Genomic DNA, 25,972 nt, shown 5'->3' with positions numbered 1-25,972 from the left:
ACCACTGTGCCACCAGGGAAGCCCCTGTTTGTTTTCTTATGGTTGACTCATGAGACTTTTTTTATATGTTCTGAACGCTAGTCCTTTATCAAAAATGTGTTTTGCGGGCATTTTCTCCCAGTGTGTGGCTTGTCTTTTTATTTTTTAACAGTGTCTCTGAAGAATAAAACTTTTAAATTTTTATAGAGTCCACTTTATCAATTTTTTCTTTTATGTTTTGTGTTATCTTCTATTGCTGTGAACAAATTACCACAAACTTAGCAGTTTAAACCAACATAGATTTATTATCTCACAGTTTGCATGGGTCTGGAATCCAAGTTAGCTAGATCCTCTGCTCACGGTCACGCCAAACTGAAGTCAAGGTTCTGGCTGGGCTGCATTGCCTCCTGGAGCTCAGTGTCCTTTGCCACGCTCATGTGGTATTTGGCTGAATCCAGTTCCTTATAATTGTAGGACACAGGTTCCTCTTTTCTGGCTGGTCATCAGCCAGTGGCTGTTCTCAGCTCCTGGAGGCTGCCCACCATTTCCTGCCACATGGCCTTCTCCACAACATGGCGGTTGCTTTTTCAAGAAAAACAAGAGAGCGTCTGCTTCAGTTTCAAATCTCTCTGACTTCTCTTGTCTCTGAGCTCTAAACCCTTGTTTAAAAGGGCTCACCAGAATAAGTCAAGCCCACTCACATTCAAGGGAAAGGATTATACAGGGTATGTGCACCAGGAGGGAAACTCCTAGTTTCCTAGAACTCCAAGAAAATCCCAGGATGCCAACTTAGGATTCTGCCTACCACATGGTTTGTACTTTTTTATTTCTGAGAGATCTTTGCCCACTCCAAACTGGTGAAAATTTTTCTGATGTCTTCTTTTTTCTTTTTGGCTGTGCTGCACAGCTTGTGAGAGCTTAGTTCCCCGACTAGGGATTGAACCTGGGCCATGGCAGTGAAACCACCAAGTCCTAACCACTGGACCACCAGGGAATTCCATATGATTTCTTTTAGAAGGTTAATAGTTTTAGGGTTTCTATCTAGACCTGTGGTTCATTGTATGCATGTATGTATTTATTTATGTATTAAGATATAATTCACCCTTAATGTGTACAATTCCATGGTCTTTTGTATATCACAAAGTGGTGCAGCCATTGAATTAATTCTAGAACATTCTCATTACACACAAAAGAAACCGTCAGTTCATTAGCAGTCACTCTCTACTTCTTTTTCCCCCAACTTGGCAACCACTGATCTACTTTCTGTCTCTGAATTTGCCTATCCTAGATGTTTTGTATCAGTGTAATCATACAATATGTACACTTTTGTGTCTGACATTTTCACTAATCATGATGTTTGCAAGGTTCACCCATGTTTTAGCATGTATTAGCACTTCATTCCTTTTTATGGCCGAATACTACTCTACTGTATAGATATACCACATTTTGTCTTTCCATTTGTCAGTTGATGGACATTGGGTTGTTTCTGTGTTTTGGCTATTATGAATAATGCTGCTGTGAATATTCTCTTTTTTTTTTTTTAACTGAACTGTTTGAGATAAAGTACCAACATCATGGCCCTTTACCCCTAAGTTCTTCTGCATGCCTTTCCCAAGTATAAGGACTTTCTTTTTCATAACTACAGTGTAATTATCACATTTAGGAAATTTGTCATTGATACAATACTGTTATCTAATATACAATCCATATTCAAATTTCACTGATTTAATTAGTGATTTTAAATATCTTAAACAGGTGTTTAAAATTACAGATTTTTTTATTAAGGTGAAATTCACTTAACATAAAATTAACCATTTAAAGTGGATAATTTGGTGGCATTCATAAAATGAAGTAGGAAGTATTTCTTCCTTTTTTATTTTTTGGAGGAGATTGGCATTAATTTTTCTTGAAATGTTTGGTAGAATTCTCTAGTGAAACCGTTTGGCCAGGAGATTTTCTGTTCAGGAGACTTTTAGTTATGAATTCAGTTTTTTAAATGATTTCAGTAGTACTCAAGTTATCTGTTTTATCTTGGTTGAGTTTCAGTAGTTTGTGGGTTTTGAGGAATTGGTCCATTTTTTGGTAAATTGTTCAGTTTATGAGTACTAAGTTGTTTGTATTATTCCCTTGTTATCCTTTTGATGGCTGCAGGACCTAAAGTGACATTGTTTCATTCCTGATGTTGGAGAGATAGGTCTTCTTTTTATCTTTGTCAGTCTTTCTAGAGGTGTATCTATTTTATTAATTTATTTTTTAAATCAGCTTTTTGAGTCGTTGATTTTTTTTTTCTGTTGTTTTCATTGTTACTGATTTCTGTTCTTTTATATTTCCTTCCTTCTGCTTGCTTTGGGTTTATTTTTTTTCTTTTTCTACTTTGTTGAATTAGGAAATTAGATTACTGATTTGAGCTCTTCTTTTCTAATATAAACTTAGCACTGTCAATTTCCCTCTCAGCATTGCTTCAGCTATGCCCCGTATATTTTGATATGTTGTACTTTCATTTTCATTCATTTCTAATGTATTTTTAAAATTTATTGTGAGATTTCCTCTTTGACCCACAAATTATTTAGAAGTGGTTCTTTAGTTTCCAAGTGTTTGGATGTTTTCCTGTTATCTTTCTGTTATTGATTTATCGTTTGATTCCATTATGGTCAGAGAACACGCTCTATGATTTTAATCCTTTGAATTTGTTGAGGTTTATTTTATGGCCCAGGTGGATATTTTTCTTGGTGGATATTCTGTGAGCACTTTAAAAAAATGTATTCTGCTGTTGTTGGGTGAAGTGTTCTATGTATGTATATATCAATTAGACCCTGTTGATTGATTTTACTGTTCACTTCTATATCCTTGTTGATTTTTTGTATAGAGTTCCACCCATTACTGAGATAGGGTATTAATGCCTTGAAGTATTATTGTGGCTTGGCTATGCTGGTTTCCTCATTTCATCTCTATCAGTTTTTGTTTCTTATATTTAAGGCTCTGTTGTTTGGTGCGTACACATTTAGGATTGTTATGTCTTCCTGGTGGATTGATCCTTTAATCATCATGTAATGTCCCTCTTTGTCTCCAGCTATTTTCTTTGCTCTGAAATCTACTCACTGGATAGAATATAGCCACTCTACTTTTTTTTTTTTAATTAAGGTTTGCACGGTATATCTGTTTTCAGCCTTTTACATTCAGCCTTTGTATTTGAAGAAAGTTTCTTACAGACAGCATATTGTTGGGTCTTTTGTTAATCCACTCTGCCGTGTTTTGTGTAGGTCTTAGCCTACTAATGCTGTTGCCTGGGAATGCCTGGGGGCACTCACCTGGGCCAGTGTTGTGGCTGGACCAGCCCTTATGGTTCTTATTAGGATTGCAAGATGCACCTCAGCAACAAGCATCAGAGAACAAGCAAGGTTTTATTGCTCACAGGTCCTGACATGACCTGTCTCAGGCCACACATTGAGGTCACAGGAAGAGAGATGGGTAGGGGGCTGCAGGTCATCCCTGGGCTTCTGCCTTTATTGGGGTTGAGGGTGAGGTGCCTAGGGTTTCATGGGTTCACTCTTTATTGGTGAATTTAAAACATGAGAGCGGGAATTGAAGTGCACAAAAGGAAAAACAGGGTCCCTCTAATGATCAGTTATGTAGGTCACCCACGACTTTCTAAAAGGGGAACTTCATGGATGGTGGCCTGGTTCTTTATCTAGTTGTGTAGCTGGCAATATGTTTATTCAAGATGGATGTCTTTGAAGTGGATGCCTCAGCAATCAAAAGCTTATTATCAGGTACTTATATTACAATTAAAAAAAAAAACAAATGGTCAGGTACTTACACTACAGCCAATCTCAGTTAATTGGTGTATTTAGACCGTTTATATTAAATGTAACTACTGATATTTTAGGGCTTAAGTCTGCCACTGTGTTATTTGTTTTCTGTATGCTTCCTCCTTTTCTCTTTTCTTACTTTTCTGTGTTTTTTTTGAATATTTTTTATTCCATTTTAATTTATTTATAATGCCTGAGTATATCACTTTATACAGTTTGCTTAGGTGTTGCTCTAGGTATTACATTATACACACATAACTTTTCCCAGTCTAATGATATCAGTGTTTTACCAGTCCGCGTGAAGTGTAGAAACTGTATTTCCATTTAGGTCCCTTTACCTTCCCCAATTTTTAAATATAATAGTATTTCCTCCACATGGGGCTACTCCATTTTGGTGAAACTGGAAACCCATATGCTTGTCTTTTATCTGTCATCTTTACTGAATTATTCATTAGTAGTTCTTCATTACTTCTAGTAGTTGTCTTGAATTCTACATATAGTTATATCTTCCACAGAAAGGACTTTTTCATCCCTTTCTTTCTTGTATTTATACTTTTCATTTATTTTTCTCTTATTGCCAGGCAAAAAGTTGAATCTGTTTTTTCTATTTTTCAACATCACCAGTGACTCTGTATCTTTTCACTTTATCTGTATAAAATGAGAGATTTACTTGTACTTTGCCTCTCTGCGTCTAAGGTTTTGTGATACAGTCTGGATGTTTTAAGTCTAAATTTTTATCTGACTACCCATGGTTTTCATTTTTTTATATGATCTGTCTTTAGGGCCTCTCTGACTTCAGCTCCAGCTCTCCCTCTCATTCCATCTACTCCACCAATAATGACCTTTTTGCTTTTCCTTTAGCACATCAGGGCCTGCTTCTGTCTCAGGCCTTTGCATTTGTTGTTCTCTCTGCCTGAATTGCTTTGCTTTCTCACCTTCTAAAAGGTCTTTACTGTCATGTCACATTCTCACTAAGACCTTCCCTGGTCATCCCGGTAAAGTTATAATCCGTTCCCTCATCAAATCCCCCAGTTCTCTTCCCTACTTGGTTTTCTTTTCATAGCACTTATGACCACCTAATGTACTATTTTATCTATTAGCTGGTTTATTGTCTATTTTCTCTTTATTAGAATATAAGTTCCATGAAGGCAGGAGTTTTTCTCTATTTTTCTGTTTTGTTTTATTCCTGGTACCCAGAACAGAGCCTGGCACATGCAGGTACTCAATAAGTCTTTATTTAAATAACTAATCTTCATCTATTTAGCATTTTCCTTCTTCAAGTTAGAACTCTCAAGCCAAAGGATGTGTTTTTTTATTAATAGTTCCTTGTACCTTTTGCCATATAACTTCCTTTTTTGTTCGCTTTCTTATTTATTTATACCAGGTAATACTTTTCATATGGTTTAAAATTCAACCAGTATAACAGGGTTTGTGTTGAATAGTATTCCTCCCTCTTCCATAGTCAAGCACGCCATTCCTCTCCTCAAAAGCAACTAGCTTTGTCACTTTCTTGATACTCCTTAAAGAGATAGTCCCATAAGGCTTTCTGAAAAGTTGACAAAATATTTTACAATTGTCTGTCCAGAACAGTTCCTGTTTCTCTTTCTATCTGCTGCTGAATCCTTCTCAACAGGCAGTGTAAATCTTTTTTTTTTTTTTTTTTAAAGATTTTTAATTTTTATTTATTTATTTATGGCTGTGTTGGGTCTTCGTTTCTGTGCGAGGGCTTTCTCTAGTTGCGGCAAGCGGGGGCCACTCTTCATCGCGGTGCACGGGCCTCTCACTATCGCGGCCTCTCTTGTTGCGGAGCACAGGCTCCAGACGCGCTGGCTCAGTAATTGTGGCTCACGGGCCTAGTCGCTCCGCGGCATGTGGGATCTTCCCAGACCAGGGCTCGAACCCGTGTCGCCTGCATTGGCAGGCAGATTCTCAACCACTGCGCCACCAGGGAAGCCCAGTGTAAATCATTTTTGAGAGAATGTTGCTGTCATGCTAGGTGCTAAGGGAGTGATATAGTGAAGAATTACTTTGCCCATGCTCTTGAAGTTCAAAATCCAAATGGGGTGGGAAGGTATCCACACTTAAAAAGTAACACAGGATTTAGAAAGATCAAGATGATATATATGAAATGTCATGAACATTGAATTATTAATTGTTGAATGAAATCTAAGTAACAAATACCATGAAAATTAGTTAATCAAAGCAGAGAGTGACTACATTTATCAGAGAAGAATACATTGGTTTTGGGTAATCTGAGAAGAGCGTAGAAGGAAAGCAGTATATTATACCTTCTGTGTGTGTAGCAACATGATATTTATATACTAGGAATATATTTTTATGCCATGAGATTTTTCAAAGAGGAATAACAAAGTCCTTATCTTATAGAGGAGAGATTATATGTGCTTATGACAAAGTCAGTGAGAGGACTTGCTATAAAAAAGTATCACATTCAGTGGGGATTCAGAGAGAGAGATCATAACCATTTGGGGAAATCAAGAAAATGTTTATAGGGAATTCATGATCAAGACAGAACTTGAAAGATAAGTAATAATAAGCACAAAAGGATAACACAGTGGAAGACTCTAGTACAGCGGTTGGCAAACTATAGCCCTTAGGCTGACCACCTGTTTTTGTAAGTAAAGTTTCATTGGAACATAGTCATGCCCATTGGTTTATGTATTGTCTGTGACAGCTTTCATGCTGTAGTGGTAGAGTTGAGCAGTTGAGACAGACCACATAGTCTGCAAAGTCTAAAATATTTACTATTTGGTCCTTTACAGAAAGAAAGTTTGCTGTTCCCTACAAGTAGATAGGCTATGGGTGGGAAAGTATTATTGCTAACTATTAAAGAAATGAAAATGATATACTTATTATAGCTGGAGGGGGAAGTCAGTAACAGAAGGGTGGGTGGCTAAAGAGGAGGTTATCCTTGAAGGAATTTAATAGGAAGACCATTACTAATAGAGAGGAAGTGAAGAGTATCTCTAGGCTGGGACAGTAGTTCATTTAGACATAGATGTGGTTTGTCCTTAATCATACTTTTCTAATCTTTCCCTTGCTAGCCAAGAAGGATCAGGAAGGTGGAGAAGAAAAGAAATCTGTGCAAAAGAAAAAAGTGAAAGAGTTAAAGGTGTTGGATTCAAAGACAGCCCAGAATCTCTGTGAGTAACTCTGTGATCTCAGCAATTTGAAATATGAAGGAGTTTTTCTAAGAGCTTAATTCTGGTGGATCCAGGGTCCCTTGATATGAAACTTCCATTTGTTAGTTCCTGCTGTATGCCTGGTATTGCATAGTAAATACCTGATATCTAATCCCTTCAATAGCACTGCAAGATTGTTAGCATCTAGTTTTACGGCAAGAAAATAAAAGCTAATAGGACTTTTAGGAATTTGCCTAGTCACATAGCGGGTAAGAGGCAGGTCTGGGAGTTGAACCTCATATTTTCTTATTTCAAAGCCCTTACTATTTCCATTGCATCCACAGAAAATCTAACACAAATGTTCTAGCCACTGCACATTTCCTTCTTTCTCATTTTCTTTTAAGTATTTCCTTTAAAGGTGACTGGCTTGACTTCCATTAAATCTAAAGTAACTTTGTAGTTTAGAATAAATAATGTGAATCCTGTACCTCTCAGAGTAGGATCAGTAACGTCAAAGAGTTCTGTTCTGAACTTGCTACCTATACTCATAACTGATTGGTGGCAAATTTCAGATCAGAAACTCCTCTGCAGAGTTGATATAGGTCGTATTTAATGATCAGGATGAATGATCATTTTTTTGTTCATTTCAACTGTTGATATCCTTACTTTATGTTGCATAATGAAGATTTAATATTTGTTCAACAAATATTTGAGGGTCTGCCAGGTTTCAGGCTCTATTAGGCACATACTAGGTGTGTGTTCCAGAGATGAAAGGGTATGTATTCCATAAAACCCACTCATGATCCAGTGACATGGCTGTTGTCCCCATTTTACCCAGTGAGAAAACTAAAGTTCAGATGTTATGACTTGGCCAAGATCACACAGGTAATGAGGACACATACCTACAAGTAAAGTCAGTGATATAATGAGAACAGTAAGCCTTTAGATTATTCTTGACTATATAATCTTAGATCATTGGCAACAGATATTACTAAATAGTGTCTGTAGGTAAGTCCTTTTATGGAAATTAAAGTGATGTGAGATAGTTCCTCTTCTCAAGATTATCTCTAGCAACATTAAAATGAGCAGTTGTTATTTTAGAAAATGATAAAAGACCGTGGGGTAGTACATTGTTATTTCCAGTTGAATGATATCAATATGGGAAACAGAATTTAGGAAGAGAATTGAGATTAGGAGGGTCTAGGTGTTATTTAGTGATTCAATGATTATTAAGTGCCTCTTATATGGTGAGGATGCAAAACTAAGTAAGGTAGTCCCTATCCTCATGAGCCATATGTCTGGTAGAGACGGAAAAGTAAATAATGGTTATAGCACAAGTTGGTAAGTGCTATGATGGAGGTGTGCTAGGAAGCTTATGAGAGCACTGGGCAAGGGGGCATCTAAATCAAGTGGGAGGAGTATTGGAGGGAGCTCAGTCATTCTAAATGAAGTACTGCTTAAAACTATTTACAACAAACTAAATGAAGGGTGAGGGCTGGCTTGTTTCAGGCAGAGGGATCAGCATGTATGAAGGCACAGAGGCATGTGTGCAGTTCAAGAACTGCAAGTAGTTGAGTACAGCTGAGTAAAGGCCATATGTGGGGGAGTGGTGGTTGAAGAAGCTTTCAAGAAATAGACATAGAGGCTAGATCATAAAGAAGTCTGATAGGCTTAGGCTAAGAAGTATGTATTTTATCCTGAAAACTGAAAGTTATTGGAGGGATTTTAGTCAGGAAAGTGAGTGATACAACCCTATGTAATTTGGGGGAGGGCTACTTCAGCAGTGATTATGAGGCTGGATTGCTAGGGTAGGGGAAGACTCTAGGCAGAGGGATGTGTTATGTTATGGCTTTAAATTAGGCGAGAGGTGATCAAGGCCTGCAACTAAGTTGTGAGAATGAATAGGAAGGCAGAAGATATTAAGAAGATAGAATTAATGGAACTTAGTGATTGATAGAGGGGATAAAGGAGATGTTTTCTTGGGTTAAGATCACTCTATAGAGAGTGGTACCACTTATTGAATAGGAAAATCCAGCAGGAGGAGATTCTATCTTTTGTGGGAGAAATGGTGGACATGAGTGACAGATGGCAGAGTGGTAGGTAGGAATGATTGATTTAATTTTAGGATAGAATTTAAGGTTCCTGTGGGAATCCTCCAACAGGATGGGTGTATTAGGCATTTGGGTATAGAAATCAGGAGGAATGTCTGGCTGGAGATAAGAATTTAAGAGATAGTATATGAGTCATAGTTGAAGCCAATAATTTGCCTTGAAGGTCATTAATATTTGGGGGGGGGCAAGTAACAAAAAGGGGAGACCTCAAAGGAGGCTGGAAAGGAACAGCAAGAAAAATAGTCTGACATAGTCTAAGAAGTGGGCGTAGTAGTCAAGTAAAATCAGGACAGGACAGGTGTCTTTTGGATCTGGCATTAGGAAAGTCAGTGACCTAGGCAAGAATAATTTTAGTATAGCATAAGTGTTAAGAACAGAAGCTCTGGAATCCGTTTGTATTTAAATCCTGGCTCCAACCCTTACTAGCAGTGTGACCTTGGACGGGTAGCTTAACTTCTTTAAGTATGTTTCCTTTTCTGTCAACTGTGGTTAATAATACAAACTTATACATTATTATAAATAGGGTTAAATGAGATCATATATGTAGATTGTGTTTAAGATACTAGGTCTTACATGGAGTATACACTCAACAAATGATTGTCATCTTTTCACTGACTTTGTGGGGACAGAAGAATTAATGAGAATGTGGAAGCAAGAATAGACTGTTATATTTTTAGAATGTTACAAGGTGAAGGAAAGAAGGAAGCTGGTAATTAAGAATGTTGGATCAGGGAGGATTTTTTTTTTTAAGATGGGAAAAACTTGAACGTGTATATCGTTGTCCCTCGGTATCTGTGGGGGATAGGTTCCAGGACCCCCCTCGTATACCGAAATCCATGGGTGCTCAAGTCCTTTATATAAAATGGTGTAGTATAGTTGGCCCTCTGTATCCACAGATGCGGAAGGCCCACTGTATATGCTGAAGGAAAAGGTCCTTAGGGCTACCTGTTCTGTTGAAACACGAGAAAAGGATGAGTATATGGATATAGTTCTGCTAAGCTTACAGAAGTGTTGGCACAAGTCTTCTTCTAGATGATTCCAAAATAGCCCTTACTCGAGCCTTTTCTAGTCTGGTTCCAACTGAGGGCCCCCAGTGCTCAGTTTATAAGTGGCATGAGAGAAAGCTTAGCAAGTAATTTGACCGATGGCTTCAATTTTTCTCAGTAAAAAGCAGCAAGGCCTTTTTAGAACAAATGGGGAAGTGGCAGGACATTTGGGAGAATGGGGATATTTTATATGGAGGAGCTGCCAAGAGAGCCAGGAGAGCGTGGACTAGGGACACACAGAAGGATTCCCCACCATCACTGGTACCACTTGAGATTCATAGAATCTGATCTGCAGTGTTCATCAGCCCAGGTGTAAGAGGAGAGGTATGAGATGGCTGGGTTAACTAAGGACTGGAAGGAGAAGGAAACAAGAGAATAAGAATAGTAGTAATAATAGAGTGGGAGTGAAAGGGTAGACTGCAGGCAGGGTCTAGGTTAAACAGAGAAAGCAAAGTGGAACTGAGACATTCAGAGAAAATGGAATGGGCATCTCTCTCGTGGGAGAGAGAGAGCACGCAAGAGAGCACTCTGATGAGGTTGAAGAGTCAATTTAGGGATTAGTGAGTGAGAGAGCTGAAAGGATGGGAAGTGTTTGTTGGGGAATGGGATGTGGCAATTTAAGAATCAGAGCATTTCAAGGCAGTGGCAGCTTTGAGGATGGAGTCAAGGGAGTGAGGAACTAAAATAGGAACAGGGTGAACATTTTTGATGTATATAGATAGATCAAAGACTTCCTGTGTGAGCAAAGACAAGGTGTTTGTAGAACGTGGTGCTTGGAACAGTGTGGCTGGCGTGTGACATAAATGTGGGGATTCGTGGGAGGGAAAGCTGGGAGGTGGGAACCTTAAACACTGGGCTCAGGACCTTGGATCTTAACTCTACAGGCAGTGGGGAGCTGGTGGAGGTTTGTGATCATGACTTTAAGAGAGCACTCCTAGGAAAGTTGTCCAGCGTAGGTTTGTAGGGTGGGCTGGAAGGGGGAAGAGACTGAGAAGAACATGTCTTTATATCTCATTTCCTGGCAGCAATCTTTTTGGGTTCCTTCCGCATGCCCTATCAAGAGATTAAGAATGTCATCCTGGAGGTGAATGAGGCTGTTCTGACTGAATCTATGATCCAGGTAAGGAGCAAGGTCATTCTGGAGCTGGCTCTTTGCATTGCTGTACACTAGCTCTGTCTCCTCTCTGCCTAGACGATGCGGACTCTGTAAGCATCGTTGACTTAAAGAATGCTGGCTTTATATAAGCTTCCATCTCTCTGGTGATCAGGTTATTTCTGGTATATTTTTCAAAAGTCCTGCCATCTCACTAGCTGCCTCCCCCACCTCCCCCTACCCCAGCCCATGTCTCCTTCTTAGTGGTCCTTGGGCAGAGTGAGGGACTGACAGGAGGCTCAAGCTGTCAGCTCATCCCCCTCAAACTTAGACAGTCCCTTCTGTCTTGCAGAACCTCATTAAGCAGATGCCAGAGCCAGAGCAGTTAAAAATGCTTTCCGAACTGAAGGACGAATATGATGATCTGGCTGAGTCAGAGCAGTTCGGCGTGGTGGTGAGTGAGGCCTGTGGCACAGACTCTTCTCTGACCCCCTCCTCCCCGAGAGCATCCGGGGCACTTGCTCCTGGCCTCTTGTCTATTTTGAACCCATCTTTCTCTCTTTCTCCTCCCTACTCTGGAACTCAGATTCTGCCATAGGAGGCTTAAGCCTGTATCTTCTTCCTTTCCTCTCTCTCTGTTGGCTATGATGGAACTGCTTGTCTCTCCCCAGATGGGCGCTGTGCCCCGCCTGCGGCCTCGCCTCAATGCCATCCTCTTCAAGCTGCAGTTCAGTGAGCAAGTGGAGAATATCAAGCCAGAGATCGTTTCTGTCACTGCCGCATGTGAGGAGTTGCGAAAGAGCGAGAACTTCTCTAGCCTCCTGGAGATTACCTTGCTTGTTGGAAACTATATGAATGCTGGTTCCAGGAATGCTGGTGCTTTTGGCTTCAGTATCAGCTTCCTCTGTAAGGTGAGCCAGGGGGTTAGAGCGGGACGATGGAAGGGAAGGCCGTGGCCTCTAGGAGCCCAGTGTGGCAGACTGCTGTCGGCCTGAGGTGATCGTGGGTGTGTCAGGACTCACCACTTCTCCTCTTCCCCCAAGCTTCGAGACACCAAGTCCACAGATCAGAAGATGACGTTGTTGCACTTCTTGGCTGAGTTGTGTGAGAATAACTATCCCGAGGTCCTCAAGTTTCCAGATGAGCTTGCCCACGTGGAGAAAGCCAGCCGAGGTGAGGCAGATTGGGGTGAAGCTAGAAGGTGGTTCCAAGCCCCAGAGATCTCTGCACAGGGTAGGGAAAGAAGACTCAGTCTAGGTTTTAGATCATTTTCAGTTCAGAGAATTTTAAGGAACGGGAGAGAGCATAGGCATGATGTCCAAGCCACAGGGAGGAGTATCGGGCAGAAGAGAGGTCTTCATGTACAGAAATGGGAAGCACTCTTTCCCTTCCTAGGGAAACACCAGACACCAAAAAACAACTAGAAGAAAGGCAGGTATTTTTAGTTTAAGTCAACAGTTTTTCTCATTCAGAAAGCGTGGACTGGATTAGCAAAAACCAGGCCTCACCGTCCTGGGACTAAGCAAAGAAAAAGCAGCATTCAGTAGAAATGGGAACAGATTTCTGCCCACCCTCTATATTTCTGTGTAATGTCTCCTTCCTCCCAAACCCTGTTCTCTAAAATAAATGAGACCAAGATCCCGGGGGATTTCATAGATTCTTGTTAAATTAAATGAGGCCTCTCTTCTCTTCTTAGTATTGTACAGCTTATGGAGGCTGGAGGTTTAATCATCAGATAATTTATAGTTTCACTGAAAAGCTGTGTGAAACAATTAGAGAGTACGTAAGAGGACTAAAATAGTTAAGTACCAGCTGGATGTACAGACTGGAGCAGTGCCCTGAAGAACAGTATAGGGTATTGAGACTGGAGGTAGTAAGCTCTTGCTGTCTGTTTTTGTGTCTACTTTAGTCTCTGCTGAAAACTTGCAAAAGAACCTAGATCAGATGAAGAAACAAATTTCTGATGTGGAACGTGATATTCAGAATTTTCCAGCTGCCACAGATGAGAAAGACAAGTTCGTTGAAAAAATGACCATATCCTTTCTTGAAAGGAGGGAGTTGCCCCCTAGGAAAAAAAAGAACTTCCAGTGGGGGGACAACAGGATAGATATGATGATATACAATTTTTCCTTAAAAAATTGTTTTTCATTAAAAAATGTTTTTTCATTAAATGCATAGTTCTTGAAAGCGTTCTCATTGTTGTGGTTTGCATCAAACCATGCAGATAAAGTAAAAGTCTCCCTTGAGACCTTGCCCTCTGCCCCGTCTCCCCACCTGCCAGACACACACACCCCATACTACACACACATACATATTCCCTTCTCCCTCCCCTTCCCAAAGATAACCACTGCCACTGGACTTCTCTCTGATTTGCACCCTAATGAATTTATTTTAGTGAAAATTGCACTGTATTGCTTTAGCACTTAACATGTTTGGCCCTGTTTCCGTAGCAGTATATGCAGAACAGTCTCTTTTTAAACTGCCACTTCCTATTCTTCAGGAATACCATAGTTTACGGTTTACCATTCCCCTGTTTTGGATGTTTAGATTGCTTCTGGGTTTTGCTAATATGAACAGCGCTGTGTTTCGCATCCTTGTGCATGCCAGTACACATCTGTGAGTCGTCCTCAGGGCTAGAGAAGTGGGTCTGCTTTCTGGTGTTGGTTCTTTACTCTTCGGCTGCACAGCTTTGTGAAGGATGCACAGGAACAGTATAACAAGCTGCGGATGATGCACTCGAACATGGAGACGCTCTATAAGGAGCTGGGCGAGTACTTCCTCTTTGACCCCAAGAAGGTGTCTGTGGAAGAATTCTTCATGGATCTGCACAACTTTAAGAATATGTTTGTGGTAAGAAGGGTATACCTGCCGACTGAAGCTTTCGTGGACCTTTCTCACTTTCCACTGGGTTCACGTTGGTTGGTGGTGGGTGTGTACATGTGTGAGTGCATACATGCCCACGTGTTCATTTTTTCCCCCACAGCAAGCAGTCAAGGAGAACCAGAAGCGGCGGGAGACAGAGGAGAAGATGCGGCGAGCAAAACTGGCCAAGGAGAAGGCAGAGAAGGAGCGGCTGGAGAAGCAGCAGAAGAGAGAGCAACTCATAGACATGAATGCTGGTAAGAAGCGAAGGCGAAGGGCCGGTGGGTTGAGACAGGAACATTTGGAAGGCTTCTCTGTCTAGAGTCTAGAGGCCCGAGGACAGCTCATGTCTGAGCTCAACTCCTGGCAAATGATTTTTGGCAGCCTTCTTCCTCCACGATCCTGATGCTGGACTTTAACCCCGACTCCATTACATGCACGTTCCAGTGCTCCGCTCTCAGTTTTTTCCCTCCGTTGCTGGTTCCTGCATTGTGTCTCATCTCTCCAGTGATTTAGTATTGCTGTAACATGTACTCTTGCCTTCTGCCTGTCCAAAAATTCCCCCGTCCGGTTTTCATACCCTCTAGTACATCTTTTGTTCTTTTTCCCAAACTGTTTTCCTGGCCCTGCTCCTGTCTTTTAATGGCTTGCCTTCTCTTTCTGCTTATTTCACTAAGTATTGTGTCCCCAGTACCTCAGCACAGTTGTACACACCTATCAGATTGTAAATGGATTGAACTTCTGGAAAGGGGGCGGGGGAGCTGGCCACCCTCTTCTTTCTTCAGCAGAATCTCTATTTCACTCTCAGAAGCACGTCTTTGTTGAAACATATGGCCTCAATTACTGGCCCTCTGTTTCCTGTTTCTGCTTCTTTCCTGCTGCCGACTCCCTGCCCCTCTCTGGCTGCTCTCTCTGTGGGCAGCGGAAATCCAGCATCCATTGCACACAGCCCTGAGCTGGTGCCACCCTTCTTGAACCTGAGGGGCTACAAGCCATCTAAGTAAAGAGGTTCTCTGGGCTGCTGGGTCTGGCAAGAATCCATGCTTTGCTGAGCACGAGAGGCGAGGGCTGCTCTGACACTCCTGCTCCCGGGGACTTCTCTTTGTGGCACGATCAGGGACCTGAAGCAGCAGAACTGCCTGCATTTCTGTCTTTTCTTTATACTTTTTTGGGAAGCAGTTCCCCTGCCCTTAGTCCAGTTGTATGTAAGCCACAAACTTTGCTCTAGTAATGCCATTAAAAAAGCCCACACCAAGTATTCTTCACCTTCCCCCATTCTCCCCAGGCCTCTAGGCTTTGTCCCCAGTTACTGTTTAGGACGTAATAGGGAAAGGTGGAGTCCAGCTGGTTTGTGGGACGAAGGCTGCACGCAGTCGTCAGGCAGCGCAGGGGACCCTGCCCTGGTCCATGTCCCCAAGGGCAAGCAAATGAGGTTGGAATGTAGGTCAGCTGCACTGGTGGTGTTCGGCCAGCAGGCGGCACTGGGAGCAGTGAGCCCAGCCTTGTGGCTGGCAGCCTACCGGCTCCTAGGGATTTCACAGTTTCAGATTTCACCACCCTTAGCTGTTGCCATGGAAACGGAGTGGGCTGGAATAAGGATTCTACATTAACTCTTTGTATTCCAACCAGAAGCTCCTCTTCGATGCAGAGCTGACTTCTGGAAGATGCAGCCACTGGGGGCAGTACTTAAGTGAGATACACTCTTTATCAGTGGTCTCTCATCTTTCCTCAGCCCTGCTCTGAAACTGGAACCAGGCTTTCCGTGAGAGGTTTATGTAAATTGGAGTGAAACACTTCAGGATAAATAGAGAGTGATATAGTTCCTTATTACTGGCATAATCCCGGTCTCTGTACGTATCCCAGTCTTGCAGGCAGGCAGGTCTCCACTTCTGTGTGCTAGTTCTGATGGGGGTGGGAAGGGAGGAGGGCACTGCAGGAAAATTATCCAAGGTTTGCAGTGGTTGGTAACCAGTGAAACCTTTTGTTTTAACCATTTTCAAACAGACACAAGTAAACATGGGCTGTGAGACTTGAGGTTGAGCCCTGTGTGTGCTCTGAGCCCCGAGAACCTGGGCGAGGGCAAGCCATGCAGTAGCAGCGCATCTTTTGTGGGGCTCAACACATGAGTGCTGCTCGGGCTGAAGAGCTTACATCTCCGTTTTTGTTCATGACAGAGGGCGATGAGACAGGTGTGATGGACAGTCTTCTGGAAGCCCTGCAGTCAGGCGCAGCATTCCGGCGGAAGAGAGGACCCCGTCAGGGTAAGTCAGCAAATGGAGCCCAGCCTGTGTGTTGAAGGAAGGCAGTGAGGCCTCTCTGCTCCTGCTTGTCTTGGGCTAACGAGCAGGTAGTGATGTTCTCAGGGTTTAGAAACTTCCCCACAATAGTCCCTGTGTCTAGAGTGGATGACCTAGTCCTCTTCCAGCCACATTAGAAAGTACTGACTTGGAGAACTAGGACTTGAGGGACTGACAACAGATATTACATTTGATTATCCTCGTATCTCTCCTCATTCTTGAAGCAGAAACGTAGAATAAGCAAACCACTGTGCAGGACACAGAGATCTGAGTAGGCATTTGTGTATATGAGCAAAAAAACTGATGTAAATTCAAAACTGTACATTAGATGTAGGAATACAAAGAAAATAAGTCAAGAGTCCTTACTATTAGCTTCACAAGCAGAAGAGATAGAATAATAGAAAGTATAGAATCCTATAGAGAGAAGGCTAGGCATCATTCTCCCCAGATGCACGAATGTAGAGGAGCAGCTCAACCGAAGGATCGTGCTATGTCTGAAAGCCGCCTTTTTCTTGGGTGTAATTGGCCTCCACTGCACTTGCCTTCCCCATTTACTCCCCCGCAGCCTCCTCCCCCGACCTTCAGAAGATTTAAGTGGATTATGTTGAGCCAGAGCCTCTAAGAAGAATTATGGGGATAGGAGGACAAATGATCCAGGCATTAGTATGGGGAAGGATCAACGGTTAAATTGCCTTTGAGGGAAGTATATGGTGGCCAAGAGACTGGTCCAGAAGAAGGTATGGCCAAAGCTACTCCTCATGACCTGCACCACTGAGTCTGGGGAAGGCCCTTTGGGGCTAGGCATGATGGCTTCTTTCCTAAGTTGAAGGGTGGGCATCACAGAAAAGGCAGCATTAAGAGTTTGTACTTCTGAGGTGGTTTAAGCTACGTTCCCTGTTCCCTCGCTGGTGCATTCTGTAGGCCTGTGTGATAGGAGCTTCACTTCAAGGTTATTGTACAGATGAGTTGTGTGGTTTGCTTTGGACGCTGCTTAGCTATTAACAGTGGTATCTGTAGGACCTATAGTACCCATCACAGCCTGTAAAGGTGACCTTACGATCAAGGGTACGGAGCATGTTAGCCCACACAGAGTCAGTGTCCTGGCCCAAACGTTGTAGATCACTATGAGTTTCTTCGTGAATGGCTGACTGCCTGTTTCTGCCAATACTCTGAATACCCAGAGGGAAATTCCCTCTGAGGGCTCTGTAGGACTTCAGAACCTGCCCTAAACAGAAGAATCCCTCATTACAACTCTTACCTATTTTCTGGCACCCTCTGAGTACAGGCTTTCTGAAGGGGAGGAGAGGTGAGTGTGATGGACTTAGATCTTTCTGGGATAGCGTGTTTAGTCATATAGATCTAGATTTGGGTAGAGTATGAAGCTAGTGGTATTTTTGGTGTGTTTAGTCTTTAGAATTCTTGCGACATTGTTTCCCTCCCCACCATATATAAGGTGATGTGGCCTGACATTAAGCGTTTCTAGATACACAAAAATACATTGCCTCTCCCTCTTTTCCTCTATCCTCTCAGCGAAGTGCCAACCTTCACCGGACTTTTGGTGGGGAATTCCCTTTTAAGCTTCTTCCTGTGGAACTAAACCAGAATCCCAGATGCTTCCTGGACACAGGCAGCCAGACATCAGTGGCTTCCCTCTACTGGAGAGGCCCCATTCTCCACTTCTTCCCAAGTGAGAAAGCAGGACTTATAGGCCGAGGAAGCAGGGATTTTGTTAGAACCTAACCTTTCAGCAGAGGACCTGAATCAGTCAAAGTACTGTTTCCCAGTGCAAGAAGGACTAGGAGGAGACTTAGACTAGGAGATTTTGAAGCAAAAAGAAGGTGAAAATGAGAACTACGTACTTTTAAAGTTGGCTCCATCTTGTATCCTTATCTTTCTGGGCTCTAGGGGGTCACTAAACACACCGAACATATCTGGGAGAATCAGGGGAGACATTTCTAGTTACCCTGGTAACCCCTTTAGACATTGGTACATTCATTTCCGAGAAAGTGACATGGCCTTCCATTAAACATAAACAGAAGGCCAGGCATCACAGTAGCGTGCAAAGAGCATAGGACTAGGTAGGCATCAGAAGACCCAATGTCAAATCCCACTGATGCTGTCTAGAGTACCTGAGACACGTTTCTGGGACTCAGTTTCTTCACGTCTAAAATGAGAGTTGGGCTAGAATGGTCTCCAGGGCCCTTTACAGCTTTAATATTTTTTTTTTGTACAGTGACAGTAGGATTAAGAGGAGAAGAAAAGAAAGAGGCTGGACCCAGAAGGCCACATTGTAAAACGATAGAGGTTTCCCTCACTGGCTGCTGGACTTAGCTGGTCCACCCAGTGCTTGGCTGTCTCTGCCTGTTCCTGCTGACTGACTGATTTGAGCTAAAAAACTGAAGCACTATCACGCAGGTCTGCCTCACAGCCCTCCTCGTCCCAGAAAGGCAGCCGTACATATTGAAAGACACAGCCTTTGCCCTGGGATTTAAAGGAATGTTTAAAAAACATCTTCTGGTCTCTGGAGACCTGAGGGAGTGACCAGTATACAAACACCCATTGAGGGGTTGGAAGAGGAGCGTTACTATCAGGGCTGGTTCATTAAAAGTGACATGTAAACTGCTGTGATCTGCAGGGTGTGGGAGAACAATGCTTTGAGTGTCAAGGGGAAGAATCCATGTGATTGTATTACAGCTACTATTTCAGGCTGATGATTGAGTCAGCTTGTGGTTTTAATGACTCAACTCTATCTCCATGTCTGAATTGTGGCTTCTTATATACAGGCCATCTGCTCACTGGGATAAAAGTCAAGGAAAGAAAGAAATTCATCTCCCTCTCCCTTTCCGTCCCTCTGCCACTTCCCAGCTTCCCTCTAAGCTTTCCCTACACTGATAGAACCTTAGAGTTGGGACCAGCGCTAAAGACCTCCAGTGATTAGCATCTCACCTTCTCGTAGGTAACAGGACTTGAGACCCAGATAAGGTCTTGCCAAGATCTACAGAACTGGCTAATGATAGAGCCAGAACTGTAACCCACCGTTGTGAATCCAAGTCCAGGAATATTTCCACTAAGCCTATGTGAGGAGCAGGAGACGACAGCGAGCCCTCTGTGTAGGCCAGAAATACTCTTTCATGCCTTCCGGCAAGGAGAGCCCTGGACACGGTGAAATTGCTTCAGGGAGTTTTCCAGTGACCACCTGTCTAGAGAGGTTAAGAGTATATCCTCTACCACCACTATTTCTCCCTCCACTTTTGTAAAAATAGGACAGGAATTATAATTAGGAGTGTTGTAGACAATAATGAGTTCTCTAGGATGGTAATGATTGCCCCGTCTGTCCTAGTTTCCTCTTCCCTAAGGAAGCTTATTAACAAGAGTACTTCCTCCTTAGTAGTGGTTCCTAGCCTGTGTGTTATAAATATCTTTTTCCCAAATCATTAACCTTTTTCTAATTCATCTATACTAGTGTTATATGTCTGATTTTGCTGGTGTTTTTATCTAGCTCACCCCTAACTTCTAGAAATCTGGCCTCAGAGAGCTTTGGCCAGTGTCGCGAGATTGTTCCCTTTTCCCCACAGTCTGTGGGACTACTAGGAGTTGATAATCCTCCCTGGTCCCATAGAGTCAAAATATGTATCTGCTTCTGTGGCTTCTTTTCAATCGTCCTAACAAGTACCCAAGTTAGGGAAAGGCTGGGAGAGGTTGTCTTCTGGATAGTCAAGCTGTTCAGCATAACCGTGGCCCTGAAGCCAGAGTGGCAGCCAGGATTCCTCGATTCTGTTGCCAGTTCCAACAAGAGTTTTCTCTTTTCTGATTCTGACCTTAGGCCACATCAGGTCCATGCCTAGTATACCTACCTTCTAGGCTTAAAAGGGAAATTTTGGTTTTTCCTGACTTACCATCCACTCAGTTTTTATGAAATTTGCAGTGCATCAGAAGCTTTTTGAGTCTAGGAAAATATAGAGACGTGCTTGATTAGGTACAACTGGTATCTTCTTAGTTTTAGAGGAAGAAACCAAAGAGAGAAACAGCTGAAGATACTTCACACTTGTACTTTGACTTTTCCCATGGTGTCCAAGATAGGTGTTCCTGAAGACCCAGTGTTCCTTTTCCCTGGGTCCAGAGTCAGAAATTATTTTAACATATACTTACCCCTTGAGTCACACACACACAAATATAGTTGGAATATTTGCTCAACTGCTCGTGACTGAATTCAAAGGAGCAGCAAAGTGATAATCAAGCTACTGCCTTTTCTGGACATGACAAGTAGGGTCCTAGAGAAGGGAGTATTCCAAAAAAAGAGCAGAAACTCAGCAGGTCTGAGGAAGATTTTGATGGAGATAGATAGGAGACCATCCTAGTCGCACTCCTACGGGCCCCTTTCCTCCCCCCGTCCGTCGCTGAGGCATCATTACACGTTCATAATCCGAGGAGTAGTTTGTGTGAAACCCTGGAGTCTTGGTCACACACCTTCCCCAGTAACCAGATGAGCCCTGTGCCTGCCTGCCAGCCAGGGCCTTCACTATTCTTTCTCCTCTTGGTAGACAATCCTGTGCGTCCGTGGGAGGAGGAGGAGGAGACCTGTAAATTGGTAACCTGTGGGCCTGCTGTGTGCTCCCAGCTGACCCGCGGGTAGCCTCTGCCGTGTGAACACAGTGGCTCTGGGTCATGTTTCTGCAGAGGCTGACAGCCCTGGTGAAGACCTGGGCCCTCTGACCCTGTTTGGCTTCCTTCCCACCTAAAGCTTTTTGCTGGTCTCAAGAAGGCAAAGTGGACACTTTGTTCACTGACTCTTCTGGACCTCTTCCTTCCTGCTCGTGCCCTGCTGCTGCCCTGTCCTGCATTTAGGAGTGCTGGCCTTCTCTCCTCTGTCTCTGCTTCTTTAAGGTTTAGGCACTGCTTTCTCCACCCAGCTTTCCCATGACCCAGCAAGCTGTTTTGTTTTTTGTTTGTTTTTCAATTGGATATAAATCACATACCTAAAATTCACCCTTCTAAAGTATACAATTTAGTGGTTTTTAGCATATTCACAAGGTTGTACAACCAGCACCACTAATTCCAGAACATTTCATGAGCCCAAAAAGAAAGCCCATACCCATTAGCAGTCACTCCCCATTCTCCCCTCGCCTAGGCCCGGGCAACCACAAACCTACTTTCTGTCTCTGGATTTGCCCATTCTAGAGGTTTTACAGAAATGGAATTATAGCATCTGTGGTCTTTGTGTCCGGCTTCTTTCACCCTTGGCAGGCAGCTCTTTGGGACCTGCAGTCTCTCTGAGCTGCTTGTAGGGCATGGGAAGAGGCAGACAGCACGAGCTGGGCATGGTCCCAAGGAACGGCTTTCTTGTTGAGGATACTGGGACCATAAATGTGGATTCCATGAATGAATATGAGAGTCTTGGGGATGACGCCCACCAGTTAGGACAGAAACTCATATTTAGGGTGGCGACTGAAGCTTCAACTATCCCTTAGCCCATTGGGCTAAGATTTCTTTGTAGGGTTCGTCCTGGCCATCCTTGACCCCAGCTCTGCTTTCCCTGACATACCTTTTACTACCCCTCCCCCTACACACACCCACACACACATATCGCACACCTTGTAGAGCCCTTGACATTTGGATCATCGCTGCTGCCCTTGAAGAGGCGGAAAAGAGCTCAGCGTGTGGGCACGGCGAGAGAGGGGGAGGGTTGGTGGAACCCAGGCGAGTGTGGCATCACGTGGCGTCAGTGCATGGCTGCTGCCCCCTTTGCGGGAGTCCCTCTGGCCGCCTGCTGAAGGCCTTCCTCTGCTTGGGACGACCCTGCCCAGGGCTGACTGAAAGTGATTTTGGCCTAGGAGCTTCCTGAGAACTGCCAAGAAAACAAAAATAATACTGTTTACTAAGCTTGAGTCTGTTTACTTCCAACAACCCTCTAATGAGAAAACAGATTTTGAGTACTTCTCTTTACATTACACTGCTGATACTTGAACTCCGTTGTGTCTGTCTAGCTGTAGTCAAACTTTTTACTACTTTTCACACAGGAACTCAACTCTCCTACCTGTACTGTACTCTCATATTCCCTGCTTGCCCCCCTCCCCGCCGCAAAGGTATCTTCCATGTGTTCCTGGCTTTCTTCCCCTCCTTCTTCAAAAGAAGGGCCTCTGAACTGGACAGGGCCGCCATGTGTGCATGGCTTCTGGCCGAATATCTGCCGTAGAGATCGATAGGGATTCGAAACTGGCCTTCCATGGACGAGATCTCTCACGTCTTCTCTTGCAGGCAACAGGAAGGTCGGGTGTGCGGCCATATCTCAGCTAGAATCAGTGCTGACCAGGGACGATGCCATGACCTGTGTTCCTGCCAAGATGTCCAAGAAGAGCGAGGAAGTCCCCACCATCCTTGAGGAGGCCAAGGAGTTGCTCGGCCGTGCAAGCTAAGCCAGGTCCTGGGGCCATGGCAGCTCCTCAGTGGAGCTCCAGACTGTCCCTGCCCTGCAGCATGTGCCTGAAGGGTCACAGAGATATTCCTCTGCGGTGGCCACTCCCATCACCTTGACCCCACCTTTGTCTCCAGCCTGCTGCTCTCTGTACATCACACACAGCTTCAGCTGCCTGGAGGCCAGAAGGAAAGGGCAGTGTGGGGAGGCCTGAGGCCAACCCGGCCAGCCCTGGCTCTCGTATTACCAAAGCAGGCTCTGTGTTTGCTGCCTTAACCCCAAGTGTCTCCTCCGTTCTCCGTGGCCTTATCTCAGACAAGGCCCCACCTGCTTTCTCAGCCCCTACCTTTCCCGTGGGCTTTTGCCCAGGTCAGTCTTGCTGGGTTTGTGCTTTTCTTTTGTGTTTTCTCTGGCCCTGAGAACAGCATGGGCTGATGAACCTTTGGGCTCTGTCCCTCCTTTCATTGCTGTCACCACCACCCCGCTCTTCCTGCCCCTGGCTCTTGTTGTTTATTACTAGGGGTGTGGCATTGGGAGCTGCTTCCAAGGAAGTGGGGAGCAAATCCCCCTTATCCCACTTTTTGGGAAAGGCCTCCCAAAACAAAAAGAACCTGGACCACTTTTATCTGTTCTACTGTGGCCTAGGCCAGAGCCTAGGGCGGGCAGGCATGGCACAGGTGGGACCTGCCCCCAGCCTGCTGCCGTGCTCTGTGCCCTTGCCTCTGTGGACCCTCTGCACCAGCCCTAGGCTACTGAGCCACAGGCCCTCCTCACGCCCTCCCTAGAGCTTTGGTGCATCTCATCCAACACCTTATCCTCTGTCTCCAAGGAAATGGGAGGTGGAGCCTCCTGGCTGAGAAATTGTTTTGCAAAAGGATCTATTTTTATATGAATTTTTTTTTTTTTTTTTAAGAAAAATAACTCTTCCTTCCTCCTTTCCGCTCCATAATGTAAGAGGCTTTGATGGCAGGTTCCAGAGTCCCTGGGATTTCTCCCCACAAGCCTCAATTCTGAACAAGTCCCTGGACCTCCACCTCAGCCCTCAAGCCTCTGGGCCCTTGAGGCCAGTGCAGACTCTCTCCCCCAGCATCTGACTCCGGGGCAAGGGGAAGCTCTTCTCTTGTTGAGCTGGACCAGGCCTGAGAGTAGTGGGAGCTCTGAAACGACAGAGTTTTTATAAATTTAATATATTTATCAAGCCAAATGTGCAAATGCTAACTGGCCATTCTGGAGCAGTGCGCACAGGCTGTGCCCCACCCTGCTCTCTTCTCTGCAGTGGGCAGGCCAGACTCTTTGGCGGTCCCAGCCACAGGAAGCTCAGATTCTCCGGTCAAGGTGACACTTTGCCCTCCTGTGCTCCTTTCAGCTTCCCACCCGTGGGAGAGAGAATGGCACTGGTAGGGCCTGGCGCAAAAGTATAGTTATTAGAGCAAGGGGGAGCTTAGGAGACCTAAGGGCGCCTGCAGGGAGGCCTTGAGGCCCGGAAGGAGGGTTCTGGTTGGTAGAGCCTGTGTGTGAAGGGGCAACAGCAGCTCCTTTGAGCTATTTCTGGGAGGACCGTGGTGCAGGGGCCTGCTGCTCCCCTAGGTCCCCTCCTCCCTGCTGACATCTGGGGCTTTGACCCTTTCTTTTTTAATCTACTTTTGCTAAGATGCATTTAATAATAATAATAAAAAAGGGACAAAATGCAAACCTGTTCCCCTCACCTCTTGGGCTTCTGGGATGTCATCACCTCCAGTTTGTTGGGTTTGTTTCCAACTGTTAATAAAGCATTGAAACAGTACTGCCTTACAGCTTCCTTTGTGAGTTTCTGAACTATTTGTCTTCACTCTCATCCAGGCTTCTCCACTCTTGTCCTGCCTCAAGCCCGACTGACCTGACAAAATCATCAAAAGGGTGCCGGCACCTTCATGTGCCGGACACTACAGTTGGGCGCAGGGCTAGAACTGATTCATACATAGTGGCTTCTGTCCCGCCATTTGCCCTCTGTAAAGGAGTAGGGCCCCAGTTCAGCCCCCTACCCTTCCACATTGCTGCCTCTTGGCTTGGAACCCTTTTCTTGGATTCAGTTCTGGGACCCCACCTCCCCATGACCCCAGACTTCACATGCAGTTTCCTGGCAGTACCTGTGCCTCTTTTGCCAAGGGAAACCCATGACTGCCATTCTGCCATTCTCCCGTATTCCCCTCCCACACTCACTTTTGGTGTCCACAGACCACATTACAGGCTAGGGCTTACCCTGGGGTGGAAACGTGAGCCTGCCCAGCAGAGGTCAAAAGACAGAGGTCATGCTCCAGATGACTTGATGCTCAGAGCCAGACTTGTTTGAGCACATTGTGACCTGCACAAAGAAATCTTACAAACCAGGTCCAGAACAGACAGGGAAGGGCTCGGAGAGGAACCGCAAACCTATTTGGGCAGGCTCTGGAACAGGAAATAAAAGCCTCTTAAGTAGCCCTGGAGCCTGAGCAGCTGCCCCCCTAGTATGGCTGGGGATGTGGAGATGCGTTCCCTGCCTCCTTCTTCCCTACCCCCAGAGGCCACGCGTTTCTGGCTTAGAGCTGTATAGGCACACATACCAATTAGGGGACCAACCACAGCTGCTCACACGCTCTGCCAGTCTCCTGCCGTGCCCGGAATAGAACCCAGGCGCCCGGCACCCCGCCCTCTGCAGCCTGGATCTTGGAAACAAAACCCTGCTTCCATCTCAGCAACCACGCACACCACCCTTCCTCCCACGCAAGAAAGCCGCCCCCAGATGCCTACCTAGTTGGAAGGCTTGGTTTCCATGACAACAGACTTCAGAAGCTGGCAGACCGCTTGACCGGCTCTGGGAGAGGACGCCCAGAGACAGCCACCCCCAACCCTGCGGTTGGGCATGCCCTTGCCCTCACCGACCCCCCCTGAAAACCCCAATGGGTCTGTCTTTATGTCCTTCCGCCCCTTCCTCCCACTCTGTTGCCTGCAGCTTCTTTGGCGGCAGCAACCTCGAATCCCTCCTTGCTTCCAGGAGGCTGGAGGAGGCGGGAGGTGGGCTAGGTGAAAAGTGAATGGAAAGCACAGAGAGAGGGAGAGAGGAAGGAGGGAGGGCATCTGCGCCTGCGGGCAATCTTATGTCCGCCATGCCCTTTCTGTCCCCTTGACACCGCCCTCCCCCGGCCCCCCGCCCCCCGCCCCCCCCCACACGCATTCCAAGCCCCCTGGGAGGGAGGATGGGGGAGGT

At 44.7% G+C, this 25,972-nt stretch overlaps 1 protein-coding gene across 1 annotated transcript in view; it reads left to right on the top strand.

The window, feature by feature from the left end:
- Window positions 1-24,532, top strand: part of LOC137759619 (protein diaphanous homolog 1-like) — a 62,022-nt gene extending 37,490 nt beyond the window's left edge. The window contains exons 2-11 of the mRNA XM_068536065.1: window positions 6,851-6,949; window positions 11,111-11,205; window positions 11,531-11,632; window positions 11,850-12,089; window positions 12,222-12,351; window positions 13,088-13,213; window positions 13,865-14,028; window positions 14,162-14,297; window positions 16,215-16,301; window positions 22,593-24,532. Coding sequence (XP_068392166.1) covers window positions 6,851-6,949; window positions 11,111-11,205; window positions 11,531-11,632; window positions 11,850-12,089; window positions 12,222-12,351; window positions 13,088-13,213; window positions 13,865-14,028; window positions 14,162-14,297; window positions 16,215-16,301; window positions 22,593-22,750 — 1,337 coding nt within the window. The 3' untranslated portion in view covers window positions 22,751-24,532. The remainder of the gene's footprint in view (window positions 1-6,850; window positions 6,950-11,110; window positions 11,206-11,530; window positions 11,633-11,849; window positions 12,090-12,221; window positions 12,352-13,087; window positions 13,214-13,864; window positions 14,029-14,161; window positions 14,298-16,214; window positions 16,302-22,592) is intronic.
- The last annotated feature ends 1,440 nt before the right edge of the window (window positions 24,533-25,972 follow it).

This window comes from Eschrichtius robustus, chromosome 2 (assembly GCF_028021215.1).
Source record: "Eschrichtius robustus isolate mEscRob2 chromosome 2, mEscRob2.pri, whole genome shotgun sequence".
NCBI classification, from domain to species: Eukaryota; Metazoa; Chordata; class Mammalia; order Artiodactyla; family Eschrichtiidae; genus Eschrichtius; species Eschrichtius robustus.
The sequence above is the reverse complement of the archived record's forward strand: the minus strand, read 5'-3'. Positions and strand labels throughout refer to the sequence as shown.